The sequence below is a fragment of the Leuciscus leuciscus genome (genome assembly GCF_965113295.1).
Source record: "Leuciscus leuciscus genome assembly, chromosome: 12".
NCBI classification, from domain to species: domain Eukaryota; kingdom Metazoa; phylum Chordata; class Actinopteri; order Cypriniformes; family Leuciscidae; genus Leuciscus; species Leuciscus leuciscus.
Genome location: NC_138736.1, coordinates 38,876,809 through 38,892,138, shown reverse-complemented (window position 1 = coordinate 38,892,138; position 15,330 = coordinate 38,876,809). Strand labels below are relative to the sequence as shown.

The following is a 15,330-nucleotide window of genomic DNA, read 5'->3' as shown; positions in this document are numbered from 1 at the left end:
GACATTTTGTCAGAACCTCTAAATTACATGTTATTTTGTTTGTTGTCTGTTCAGAATCATGATCTCTCTCTGAAACAAAAAAACTAAAATCATGATTCTCAATTTATCCAGAATTGAGCAGCTCTCAATCTAACCAAAATGATCAAAAGTGTTTCTTTAGGTCAAATCACACACACACACACACACACACACACACACACACACACACACACACACACACACACACACACACACACACACACACACACACACACACACACACACACACACACACACACACACACACACACACACAACGTTCAGGCTGTATGCACAGAAAAAAAAGGTTCAATTGGATATATATATATATGTCCGATTCATGAAACCGATTCATTCTCGGGTTGAATGAATGATTCATTGACTCACTCGTTTCATTACTGGATGAATCAACACTTTTTGAACAAATCTCTTGAATTAATGACTCAATGACAAATACATCTTTAACAATCACTCGTTGCCAACTATAGGTGTAACAATGTAATCATACAATCCTTATTTGAAGCACCAAGTTGCTTTCAAAAGGTGCTTTATGTTATTTTGTTCGCTTCCATAGAAATCAGAGTTTATATATGTTTAACGATAAACTTTTAATCCAGTATTAAAACTGGAGCTAGATTTTCTGTTTAATGACTGTATGCTTGAGGATTCGCCCGTTCCTGCGAGGACGAGTCGACCTGTCAATGTTTTCACTAAATTGCTCTAAATTGCTCAAGTTTTTGAGTGCTTTTGTTTCTAAAACATTCGCCCTTGGGAGTTATTAATTTTTTTTAGCTTGTCTTGAATTAGATGCGGTTTGACTTAGCATTTCATTTAAGCACAGAAGCTGCAGCACCGAATACCTTTTTCATCATTATTCTCATAATCCTCAAATATTGAAAGTCTGAAAATGCAATAACATCCAAGGTGATAAATATGCATCAATTGATGAAGAAATTAAATATAAATATATCTGTGAAGATGTAGCAGTGATATAACAATGAACACTGGGGTTTCTGTTGCATTAACCAAAATAAAACATTTTAAAATGATACATTTCAAAAGCAAGTCATTTGTATATTTGCTTTGATGCTTTTAATCTCATCCTAGTTTCAGACTTTTAAATCAGAGTTATATATATATATTTGTTAATGTTTATTTTATGTCAAGTAACCATTTTTTTTTAGTTTACTATATTTTAAAGCTTATTTGTAGCTCGATACTGTATATTCCAGACCAAATTATTAAATCCACTTAAAATACATATAATTATTTCTTAAACTCGACATCCTCCGGAGGATCTGAATGTGTGGATGGATGAAGCTCATCATAAGGCTCAACTTGTCTCAGCTTAAACCGCATTAAAATAGATCCAATTTGTGGTGCTGTTTTAGACACGGCGCAATGATAACAGGCGTCCGCACTTCAGATGAAACAGGACAACAGATGTCAGTGTCAGAGATTTCACAGAACCCATGACAAACCGTGTTTCGTCTCCCTTCAAACCTTTTGTTTTCATTTCAATCATCTCAGGTTTGGCCTCTTGTCAGAATTCGGCCCTTGTTTTTTTATTCATGACACTATATACTTTGCATCTCAGTGCCAGAGAATTGCCACTAGATGCAAATTTGACACTATGCATGCTTGAAAGAGAAATAAATATTGAACATGTTTTTGTTGATATTGTTGTCTTGTGTGTTGGTTAAAATTTAATGAGATGTACAATCGTTAATACTTCCATGTAAAAAACACATGCACCAATCACAGACAAACATGCTTTACCAAAAACCTATTGAGCTGCCGTACTGTTACATGTGTTTTAATATGCCCCGTCTATCTTTTAGCACCTTAAAATACCGCCTAAGTAGGCACTGGCAGCTCACTAGGTTTTGGAGCAGAGGCAGAAATAAGTATACCAGGAACAGTGTGAATGAATCTTTTATTTCATTTTCTCTACATCATGCATTTACAATGTGATGCACCATTGGTCCTCCTCCAGTTGTACGTCGTCAAGGTATGTCGCTTTTTTGAGCATAAGTCAGTATCGTGTATACCAAGCCAAAACATGGTACACAAAGATGAAGAAATTACTTAAAGAAAATAAAAATAAACATAACATAGGAAGAAACACATGCCTCTAATATTCTTCCAATAAAAGCCCCTTCAAATGATTCACGATCGATTCCCCAACGCAAGATACATGATCCAGCAGAACATCAGGCGAGTCAAATAAAGTCATTTTATGGCCTCAATGAATGCAAAAATGCTTTGCAATGTGACACAATCACAGGCAATCAGATTGTTTTTGATGTTTAATGTGTGGAGATTAATATTGAGTGACAATGCAGAATCAGCTGGACAAGAAACTTGTGTTTGATGAAGACCAAATCTCACATTTACTTGGGAAAAGATGGTTTAGGACACAGTGTTACTTGTGGCGCCACATTGTGGATGTCAAACTTAACTTGTCGCTGACCTTTCGAAAAGAACAGACAGTTGGAAATAAAAATGATAAATCAGAAGAGAGAATAATGTGCATCTCTGAACATCATCTAGAAAAAAATGATGAAATTACATTCAGAGTGAAAGTTAGATAAGTCTTTGATTTCTTTGTCCAATATATCTAAGCGATTGCTAGGACTCCCTGTTCTAAGATCAGATATTTTCATTACTTATGTTCACCCTTTTTGCCACTTAGCAGCCTTGTAAAAATCACCCTGGAGGCCAAAGCACTGCACGACGCATTGAAGCCGTGACATGAATCATGTGAAAGGGCCTTAAGAAAACATCACGCATCAGTGCCGCTCTAAAAGACTTGCTAACTTAATTTGTTTTCCCCATACCTTTGTGCAGTAAAGACATACCCCGAGTCAGACTCGAGTCCGAACGAAACGCTTCAAAGCAAAGTTATCGTTAGCTGGAAGAATGAGAGACTTATATAGACGAGTATTTCAGGCACTTAGAAAATCTCCCCCCGTGTCCTTGGCTACAGCGTGCTTCACTGTGGAGTCTGCATTGAGAATCAGCTTTCTTTCCCAGCACAATACAGCGTGTAGAACAACCGCAGTTAGACAAGGCAAAAGACTAGATAAGTACATTCAAAAACACGATTCTTTAAAGGGATTTCAGGTACCTTCCTACGCAAACGACCAAGCTCTTTTATCTACAGTGAAGTCGGGTAAGCGTTCTCCTAATGTTCTTCTAAAGGTTCTCCTAACGTTTTCCGATGAACCGATGTTGAAGCCACGATCAAACGTCATTATTATAACGGCACCAACCTTGGAATTTAATTACCGTTTTAAAAAGTTTAGTTAAAAAAGAACTTCACTGGATACACGACAAAGAAGTCACAATAAAGAAACAACACTCACAAAACTACCGTAGTATTTCCAATTTGTGGACATGGTACTAATATATTCTGATTGGCAGTTCCCCAATGATCAATACATTACAGTTTACATTTGGTTCCCCAATCTTGAATATACATGGTTGCATCCATCATAATACCATTTAACTGTGGTATTAACAACTTGTGGACATCATGGAAATACCACAGTATCCTTTGGATCAGGTGAACGCAATGATATATGAAAGGCATCTGAAACTTACTATACTACGGCACCACCATAATCCGTCTTCCTATAAGGGCCCTGATTTCCTCCTGTTTTCCATCTCCTCTCTTCTCCTGCCGTCTTTCTGTCCTCTAGCTCTCCCCGGGGCTTTGCTTTGCTGGGCTCAGCAGTCAGCCGTAAGAATGAGGCCAGTAATAGAGTGACAGCTATAATTTTCTGCTCACGACCAGCCAGAATTACTGTACACACACACAATAATGAGTGCTGGTGGCTGTACCGCCACAGCGCCGGGGGAGGCCGACGTCCCTATATACTTCCAGGACACCAGAAGTTGAGTCAGAGTTTGGTTTCAGGGATGGGACCTGACGTTTTACGAAAACAAACTGGCCATCTCATGTTACACGTGGGGCTCGGGAGCCTCTTTTTTACGCACGGTGAGTTACGACATCGACAAAAAGAGTCTCACAAGTAACATTACCGACAAAAGTCTCGAATGGAGGTATCGACTACGTTCCTCGACTACTTTTCCGAGAATCACATGACAAGCACCACACCAGCACTGCTGTGCTCTACGACTCACGATTTAATGTGGACGAGTGTTAACGCAACGGACAAAAAGACAAGCTAAAAATGCAGAGGAACACAATAATAGTTTCAGACCTTTGGAAGAAATGTCCCGCATCGAGCCCGAGGTTCACTAATAAAGGGCATGCCACACCGTTTTTGTAAAGGTTTTAAAATGACTCGCGATTGTCTTATAAAACTTGGTAGCATCAAAACATCGTAGGGTTTTTACAAATCATTGGAGTCTATCAACATTTGCACCTGAGATTTGAGTTCTCAAAATACCTGTACTGATCATTATCGCCTCTCAACGATTGACGATCTGTTCCAACTGACTAGTTAAAATAGAAAATGACTCGTGTCAATGTGCCTGAAGACAAGTTCTCGCTCTAAAAGGTGGGACTGGACCACATTTAAAGGACGACTTTACGATTGTTTTAATGCCACCTTGACGTCGCTTTTAAAAGACTCTCTCTCTCTCTCTCTCTCTCTGTCTCTCTCTCGTAAGGACACAGAGTTGGAAGTTATTACAAATTATTCTAAATACATACTCAGAAACAGGAAAGCACATTCGAAAAAGAGAAGACAGGTGTAGTACGCTAGACGACATTTACGATTCGCGTCACAATAATCAACATCCTGGTTTAAGGGCCGTTCACACGAAGAACGATAAGTGTATTAGCGCGCACACCAACGCTTGATAACATTCTGTTTCTTATAAGCACGCACTGCAGTTTTGTCATCTGTCACTTTAAATGCTCAAGCTCTGGATTCCGATTGGCTGCCAGTGTTTTTATCCATCATCAGCTGGAAAAAAAAAATTTCTGCAAGTGATTCCAACGATTCCAATTCCAATTAGGGATGCACCGATATGACATTTAAGCCCAATACCGATAACCGATAATTCATTAAATTTGAAAGCCGATAACCGATATATTGGCCGATAAATCTAAATCCATATTTTTATATAATTTTTGAGAGCCTGATTAAAAAAACAAAAGTCTCAACATTAAAATCCATGTCCCAAGCACACGATTATAATGTCCTCATGTGCTATGTAGCCGATATGACACACTTGCACTGCACATGTTGCACTGAACCATATTTTCCTTTTTTTTGAAGTGTTTCCAATCATATTTCAAGCAATTTAAAACCATCATGGCGAACAGTGCGCATCTGAAGTGTCTCAGCTGAAGGAAATAATCCATTAACGATAGCATTAAAAATTAGCATTTATCGGCCGATACCGATATGTTGGCCGATATATCGTGCATCCCTAAACGATATCTTTCTTCTGTGTTGTTATCGTTATAGCCGTGGTGTGGATTTCACTATTCTCATAGAATCAGAAAAGATTATTATAGCTTTATCATCCTTGGTGTGAACGGGCCTTTAGTCTCTGGTATCGCGCAATCTTTGTGCCATCACACGACCGTGCTGATGTCCTCCGGTTCGTCCGGCTTCTTGGGCTTGCTGGGAAGCGATTTTAAGTACTCGAGGTGTCGTCTCGCGTCTTCTTGGTTCTGCCGTACATAGTACACAACGTAAGAGATAACCATTGCAAACCAGCCAAACATGGTCACCAACATGGCGTAGTCGGTGGTCCGCTTGGCTAGGTTGCACAAGTCCGCGTCCACGGCCAGGAACGGCTGGCCCTCCTGGTCTCTCAGCTCCGAGCTACGGCACAGCACGTGCGTGGCGGCCTCGTGGTTGTGTGCCATACCGCCCAACGCTTGCTGTAAGGCGCAGTCGCAATGCCAAGGGTTGTTGTCCACCACCACGCGTGCCTTCAACCGCGCGAACGCCTCCTTGTGCACGCTAGTGATGCGGTTATGAGACAAGTCCAGCACTTCAAGAGATCCCTCTAACCCAACGAACGCCCCCTCGCCGAGGGTTTCCACGGCATTGTGAGATAGATTGAGCCTCCGAAGCATCCTCAAACCATGAAATATGCGATCGGGCACCAGAGATATGTGGTTTCTGTCTAGTTGCAGGAGCTGGGTTTCCGGCGGGACGTCGGGCGGGATCTCCTTCAAGCGTGAGAGACTACAGGTGACGTTGAGGCCGTGTGGAGGGCTTTCGGACCGCTGACAGGTGCAACCCTTGGGACAGGTGCTGGCAGACGGGAAGCACAGGACCATGAGCACCAGGCTTTGCAGGAGCAGACACATGGGGATGGAGCGCGAAAGCCACAGGTCCAACGGCGTCATGCTGACAGGCAGTCAACATACTCGACGCCAGGGCCGTTCACGGGAGCCCCATAGCGGGACCGCGTCGTCACCAAGATCCGTGGGTCTCGTCAACTCTCATCGTCTGTTTGAGCCTGCGGAGGGAGAAGACACAGTGAAGGAGACCAGATAATTTATGGGTCGGAATGACACCTTTCTCCATTACTCAGTACATACAGAACCTCTCTGTCTGAGAGGCCTGTCAGAAAAACTCACAGCAGAGCAACACTAAGTGATATGAGGCTAACTAAAGAAAGACTGCGATATCTGCCTATTAATCAGTTGATATCTGAACATTCTTAGGTTATCAATTAACAGAAGTGGTATTTTGTTCATTTAACTGTTTCGAAATGTAAAATTCAGTCTCTTCTGCTCACAAAGGATGCATTTATTTGAAAAATACAAAGTATTTTATACAAGAAAGTATTTTATATAAGAAAAATACAGTAAAAACTGTAATATTGTGAAATGTTATTACAATTTAAAATGGTTTTCTATTTGAATATATTTTAATGTGTAATTTATTTCTGTGATTGATTTGCATTTTCAGCAGCATTTACTCCAGTCTTCAGTGTCATATGATCCTTCAAAAATCAACATTTTTGTCAACACACACACACACATTTCTCTTTCTCTCCACACACATACACTGTATCAACATTTGCCACATTGCTCTATAAATATCGGGCATTGAAAAAGCCTGTATTGTTTGATCCCTAGTGTTTACAGTAATTGTTTCATTCAAATTGATTTTATTTAATGTATGATTAGACAAATGCATAAGCAGGCAGCATGAATGCAGTGGGCCTTATTATTGTGGACAGTGGGCAATTTTATTATTATACAGTGGGCAAAATCTTTTGTGCATAAATGAGTGAATGTTTGCATACAGAAATTGTGATTAATCACTTAAAACTTTGTACATTGAACCTAAATCTCAAACTACATGAATGCAAAAATAAGATTCACAGACACAGACAGTTTTCTAGTTGCATTTAGTGTAAACTTATCTGTTCAATTTATTGCGTCACTCTAATCAACACCTTTGTTGTTGTGCCCGATATATATATATATATATATATATATATATATATATATATATATATATATATATATATAAAAACATTCCCCTCCTTAAATAGCTTCAGTGCAGTTAGCTAAGGGATAAAACAGCAAATCAGTCATAATCACAATATAGGGTTTATTTATTAAACAAAATATTTTACTGCTCAATAGACCAATCAGTGAACAACTCTAATTCCAGACCGCTTGAGTGCAGTTTGAACTAATTTACAGTGGTACTTGGAAGTTTGTGAATTTCTACATAAATATGACCTAAAACATATAACAAAATAATATACTCTTGTCATTTATTTAAAAGTACGTCATTTATGGCAAAAGTACGTGAAGCTTGATTAGCAGTTCATTTGAAGGCAAAATTGGGCTATTCTTAGATGTTTTCAGTCAATGTGTTGACAATCCTGTGTCAGCGTCTATTTAAAGAACAGGGATCAACTTCACAACACGTGTTTGTGGAAGTGTATCATGGCACGGACAAAGGAGGTTTTTGAGGACCTTGTTGTTGCTCATCAGACTAGAAAAGTTTATAAAACTATAACTATAACTATTCTAAAGAGTTTTGACTCCACGGGCCCTATTTTAACAATCTGAAACGCAAGAATCAAACGCGAAACGCAAGTAACTTTGTGGGCGGATCTCGAAATCTAAAATGGGTTGGTCTGAAGTAGCTACATTAATACTCATAGGTGTGGTTTGGGCGTAACGTGAAATAAACCAATCAGAGCATCATCTCACATTTCCTTTAAGAGCAGGCGCGCTTGTTCCATGGCGGATTGCTATTATAACGGCGGATTTGCCAGGAGCGGTTCACAGCCGAGGAGACCGACGTTCTCGTCAGGGCCGTAAAACACAGAGAAGTGACATTGTATGAGGATGGAGAAAACTTCGGTTAAACAGGCGTATAATAATTTGGGTAAATGTGTAAGCTAGATTTATGCCTATTTTTTCACATCTTCATGGACACAACAATGATTTCCCTTGTGTGGTAATATTTTCCTTGTAATTATGTATGATTTGCAAAAATAAAATGGCAACTGCTGCGTCTGTGTGTAGATGAGAGAAGCAAAGTGTATGCGCGTTGTGCACACGCTACATTATGGCCAAGCATGCGCCCTTAAAATAGCATCTGAATAACGTGCCGCTGACTTTAGACTAGGTTTCTCCTAGCGGAATTGTTTTCTGAAACTGCAAAATAGCACCAGGGAACGTTTGCGCCGGAACACGCCTCCTCTTTTCGCTGCACCGCCCCCGGGAGCGCAAATTCTTTCCCTAATTTACCGACGTGCGTCTGTGAAGGGAAAAGTCCGCTGTGCGTTGGGTGCAAAATAGGAATGATACATGCGTCGGTGTACAAAGTCAATTGCGCTGGGTGCAAGATAGGGCCCCACAAATCCACAGTCAGACAGATTGTGCACAAATAGAGGAAATTTAAGACAATTGCTACCCTCCCCTTACTTCTAAGCAACTAAAGGCCTCTCTCATGTTGGCTGATGCTAATGTTCATTGAAGAACACTGTGCATGCTGTGCACGGAGAAAGTAACTTCTCTCCAAAAAGAACATTGCTGTCCATCTGCAGTTTGCTAAAAAGATCATGCGGACAAGCCAGAGGGCTACTGGTAAAAATGTTTTGTGGACGGATGAGACAAAAATAGGACTTTTTGGTTTAAATGAGAAGTGTTATGCTTGGAGAAAGAAAAACCCTGCATTCCAGCATAATAACCTGATCCCCTCTGGGAAACATGCTGGTGCTGATATTATGGTTTGGGTTTTGATGGGACAATGAATTTAAATTATACCAGTGAACTCTAAAGGAAAATGTCAGGAGATCTGTCTGTGAACTGAAGCTCAAGAGAAAGTGGCTCATGCAGCAAGACAATGACTGGATCATTTTTCTCAATAAATAATTTACGATTTGACAAAGTATATATTTGGTCCTCATTTGATTGGGTTCTCTTTGGCTCCGTTCACACTGCGAGCCTACGTGTTTACATTTTATAGTTGCATCTCTTAACATTAGTTAATGCACTATGAACTAACATGAATGATTAAGGTATAATTAATATATTCATATTTTTTGTATTTTAAAAGTACAGTATATTTTCATTGTTTAGTACTATTTCAAAATGTTTTTAAATAAACTTGAGCACTATTTTATGTTTATTTTCATTCAGCATCCTTTTTTTTTTTTTACTATTGGTTGATCAATTGGTTATCGGCGTGGGCTAACCTAGTTATCGTTATCGGAAAAATCCACTATTGGTCGAAGTCTAGTTTAGACGTAATAGTCGTATTGCAAAACATCAGACCTGTATCAGATTTAATACCACATATGGAAGTGGCACAAATCAGAATAGAAAATATCAGATTACATGTGGTTTGTTCACACTGTCATGAGGAAAAACAGATCTGAGTCACATATGTGACCCTGGATCACGTCACCAGTCACATGTCACACGGGTATATCTGTGGCAATAGCCAACAATACATTGTATGGGTCAAAATGATCGATTTTTCTTTTATGCCAAAAATCATTAGGATATTAAGTAAAGATCATGTTCCATGAAGATATTTTGTAAATTTCCTGCCGTAAATATATAAAACATTTGTTTTTGTGAGTGAATGCTGCACAATCGCCAACATAAATGGACAACTTTAAAGGAGATTTTCTCAATGTTTCGATTTCAGATTTTCAAATAGTCGTATCTCGGACAAATATTGTCCTATCCTAACAAACCACACATCAATGGAAAGCTCTTTATTCAGTGCAATGTATAAATCTCAATTTAAAAGAATTGACCCATGTGACTGCTTTTGTGGTCCAGGGTCACATATAAGCAAAAAAAAATCAGATTTAGGCAGATCTGAACGTAGCCTTTGTCTACTTTTAGGACTTTGGTGAACATCTGATGATGTTTTGGGTTATATTTATGCAGAAATATAGAAAAATCTAAAGGGTTCACAAACATCCAAGCATCACTGTAAACTACAGTTTCAAAGCAGCTTCACCAACACTACAACACAGTTAAGGTCCCCTAACACACTGTGAACCGGTTGTCTTTCAGGAGGGGAGGGAGAACTATAATTAACACACATTAACACAGAGCACATGCCACATACTGTACATACGTGACGCCAAGCCTGGACTGATGTAAACAATAGAAGTGAGAAGCGAGAGATAATAGCAGCTGGAAGTGTCACCTGCACATTTCTGAGTGCGCTACATTTAACAGCGGACTGAATTAGCTGAACTCATTTACAGAGGCATGCACATCTGGACCTTTCGTATGTAAATAAATCAATAGTGATGTAAAAATAAGTATCCCAGGAGTCCTGACATGCCATGCTCAGTGAGTGTGTGTGTTGCCGGAGGCTCTTGGGAGCCAGTGTGTGGACTGACTCAATGAATCCCAGGCCTGTCCAGCTGATGTAATGTGTGTGTGTGTGTGTGCGTCTGACACATGGGATCCATGATGGAAGATCTCAGGCATTTGGGTGCAAACTATTACAACTCTGACAGGCCATTACAGAAAACGTGAAAAAACCCAACAACGTGTCATTCATATGCTGTCAACAGCAAACTAATTATGTTGAAATTCAGGTGAGATGAATTCTAGATGAATCATAAATAAAAATACATGATATTATTGCATGGCTCTCTGGAATGATTCTGATTGGTCAATCGTGACATTCAGAAGTCAAATGTTCCTGAAAAATGACTGTTGCCCATGGCAACAATGTTTAAATGACTGCTCATCCTGGAAACTGCATGTTTCAATAAAGCTGTGCTTGTGTATTAAGTAGTAAGCTCAGCTAATGTAATATAATATAAAATATCACCTCTGATAACAGATCACTCTAAATTGTAATGTAAACACACATGCATTTTCTGTAAAGCTGCTTTGAAACGATATGTATTGTGAAAAGCGCAATACAAATAAATGTGAATATAATATAATATAATATAATGTCACATGTTGTGGGTTTATTCTTGCATAATTACATGCTGACTTATAAAACATCTGGGCTCTCTATCTCCATTTGTTGTTTAAACATTAGTGATGCACGTTATATATCGGCCACCATCGGTATCGGACGATATATGTTAATTTTTAACGTTATCGGTCCAATAAGAAAATTTGTCCGATATATTAAAGCCGATAAATAATGTATTATATCCTTCAGCTGAGACACTTCAGATGCGCACTGTTCGAAATTATGGTTTTGAATTGCTTGAAATATGATTAGAATCACTTCAAAAAAGGAAAATACGGTTCAGTGCAACATGTGCATCGCAAGTGTGTCATATCGGCTATAAAATTATAATGAGAATATTATATATTGTGTATTTGGGACAAGGCTTTTAATGGTAAGACACTTGCTTTTTTAAATCAGAATTATCAAAAATTAAATCAGCTCTCAAAAATTATACTAAAATTTGGATTTATATTTATCGGCCAATATATCGGTTATCGGCTTTCAAATATAAAGAATTATCGTATCGGTAAACTGCAGTTACTTATGGAGGAACATTTTTTATTTTGACATCACTCTTCAGGATGGATAAATCTGATAGTTTGAGGTTTATGGCCTGTGATCAACATATAAGAAAGTTACAAGACCTTAAACCAAGCCAGACCTTATTTTTGTTTATGAATATGCCAAAACAATAAAATAAAAAATGTAATTGTATCTTAAATGCTAGATCTGGAATATCAAATTGTAGGTAACAATATATTTGACAATTATGGTAAAGGTAGTTGATTCACACATTTTACTACTAAAATATAGTTTTATTTAAATACAATCTATTAAAATATGAATATATTAAAATAGCATATACTGACTCTTGCATTGTCAATACAAGATCTTGACCAAAAATAGATGCACCTCTTGATGGAAATAACATCACAGCAATCTTGTATTGCCAAAGCAAGAGTCCAGTGTAAAGTCTCCTCCAGAACATCTCAAACACAAGATCTGGACTCATGTGTGGAAATTATTCTTCATGTTCCTCACAATCATTCTTTCACAATCTGAGTCTGATGAATCTTCACTGTCCTCCTGGAATATGACCATGATGTGTTTCCTATGTTTAAGAAATGACACACACTCCATCAGTTAGTGTTAGAAGAGCTGTAACCAATCATATATCATCATGATAGAAACATAATAATCACTGCAATAATGATCCAGTCATAGACTCTTAAGCATTTGCCTATTTAAATCCAAACAGCACTTTTTTATGACTGTATATTACATTATGATTATATTTAAATTACCCAAAATATGTATACCATTTCTAATAATATAGCTAATACATATATAGTTCTAGTAAAGGGAATTCATAAGGTGATTCACACTTTTTACACCTAAATATAATTATATAAAAAATCTATTAAAATTTTATAATATTAAAAATAAAATTACATATATTTTTAAATTACAAAAAATATTCAGATAATTTCAATTATATGTATATTATTAAATAGAATTTAAAATATATATTTTTCACTGTTAGGTGAGTTACGGCACACCAATTATTAGGTTTTACTGTAGCATTGTTATATATTTTCCTGTTAAAATGATCAATAGTAAAGGGACGGGTTTACGCGGAGAAGACTGTCATTTCACAATATGATCCAGTTATGACATTTCAACTAAAAAAAGTATGAGGTCAAATAAAAAAACAATGAAACATGCATTGATGAAACATTCAATAACATGCATTTAGAAAATAGATAGGCTGATTTTTTATTTCATGCTGACTTTAAACATTTAATACTTGATGCATTCTCTTAAAACAAGTCTTAATATTTCATGCAATTTGCTTCTATACATCTATTTTCTTCTAAGGATCTTTAGATATTTTACTACATGGTTAATAAGAAGAAATTATATTGCTGTTGGCATCACACGAATGAGTACAGACCCTGCTCATCATGAATGGAAGAGTCATAATTAGACTGACATCCGGTTTTAATATTAAAACACATTGATGCAGATTATCATCAGGCAGAGCTTGGCTCTACGTCACAGGCTCACAGCTCAAATTAAAGTAAAACAGATTGTGAAGCTTTTACCACCATTACCATTGCCATCATCATAACACATTAAAGTTCATAATGTGAAGATTATTGAGCTGGGGGAAAGAAATCCTAATGGCTATGCACTTGTCATCATTCATTTATTCAATAAAGCTTTGAATGTGTGCAAAAATAACGTTTGGGTATCGTGGCTGATATTTTATACTAAACTAATTGACTTATAAGTCTGATGGACAAATTGTATGGCTATTTCTTTTGATGCATTTTATGCACGCAAGCATTTTACTCACTGGATTTGACAGAAGCATTAAAATAAGGAGATCTTGCAGCACAAAGGGTAAAATATGTTGTTTAAAAGCATTATTTTTGCTCAGAACAAATAGCAGATCTGAATCTGGCTTTATAGGCGTCTCGTGTCAAATGTGATAATAATCCAATCAGATATGAGGAGAAGCAGAGCTTTGATCCCAATGCATTATCCCTGAATTAATCCTGAAATCTGACCCTTCCGGTGTGATCAAAGGGAACATCACCTTCTTCTAGCAATTTCACGAGCAGAGACAGCATCAGAAGCACTCGAAGGCAGGTCTAAACCAGAAAGCTAAGCGCTGAAAATAACTTTTCTCGACTTGTAAAGCAGTGAAGAGTGATCTCGCAGATTACAGCCGAGGCTCTCACTCTCCTCCACACCCTAATCAATGTGAAGCATGACTGCATTCATTAAACATGATTATTAGTCTCATTATGAGAGATGAATCAATAACTGCAAATAAGTTGCTCATGCCTGGCTGGCTTAAATAAAGCAGAAATGTCAGTTGCACTGCAAATGAAAACTGCAATCAATGATCTGTCAATTGCTATTGAAAAGGCGCATATCTTCTGAAGCGCCTGCAATAATTCACTCACAAACAAACACCAGCTGACGCATGTACATTTCGCTTATTTTATACCTAACACAAGCATGTTGGCCTATTCTCAGCATGCAAAATGCATATGTGACACGGATGAATGCGTGTCAGTCTCTCAATCATGTGTTTATGTGTGGCTGAGCAACAGGCGACATGCGTTTGTCTCTTACCTGCGACAGAAACACTCATCGATCGCCGCATCCGTGACTCTCACATCCTCGGGGAATCATTCAACATATATGATGTGACGCTCTCGGTTGTTATTTCATGTGAGCTCGCACATATTTGGAGATTGTTGTCTGATGTTAGTGGCAAGAACCACGGGAGTAACTGGGAGGGGTTCGATCGCTCCGTGGTAGTGGAGTCCGATTCGCGAGCTAAATTGGTTCTTTTGAGCCGATTCTTTTTTTAGTGATTCAGCCGAGCCGATTACTGTGCTGTGCCTGTGGGGAAAACAAAATTGCTTTAATAATAATATTAGGAACAATGCTTCTGAACCCTTACAACAATCCGCATGATCTAAATCCTAAACCTTGTTTTGGACCATGGTGACTGACAAGCAGGTGAAACACCTGTTTGCACAAGTTTAAAGGGACAGTTCACCCCAAAATAAAAATTTTGTCATAATTTAGGCTGATCACCCTTCACGTTTTTCCTAACCTGTATGAATTTCTTTCTTCTGTTGAACTGTCACAAAATATGTTATTTCAATAATAGGGACCAATCAACTGTTTGGCAACTGACATTATTTCATACAGGTTTGAACTTTGGAGCAACTTGAGGGTGAGTAAATGATGACAGAATTTTCATTTTTTGGTGAACTATCCCTTTAAGATGAATTTCCGAATCACCAATTTAAGAAGGATTTTCCTTTTGTTGTTCATGTTTTAGGCACGTAACGTTGGTACAGAAATGACA

At 38.0% G+C, this 15,330-nt stretch overlaps 1 protein-coding gene across 1 annotated transcript; it reads right to left on the bottom strand.

Annotated features, from left to right (window-relative positions):
• Positions 1-1,919: 1,919 nt before the first annotated feature.
• lrrc3b (leucine rich repeat containing 3B) lies at positions 1,920-14,768 on the bottom strand. Its single transcript, XM_082185477.1, has 2 exons — positions 14,583-14,768; positions 1,920-6,474 (listed from the first exon to the last, which is right to left on the bottom strand). Exon 2 carries the CDS (start codon positions 6,359-6,361, stop codon positions 5,576-5,578), a length of 786 nt encoding a protein of 261 aa, XP_082041603.1. The 5' UTR covers positions 6,362-6,474; positions 14,583-14,768; the 3' UTR covers positions 1,920-5,575.
• Positions 14,769-15,330: the final 562 nt, after the last annotated feature.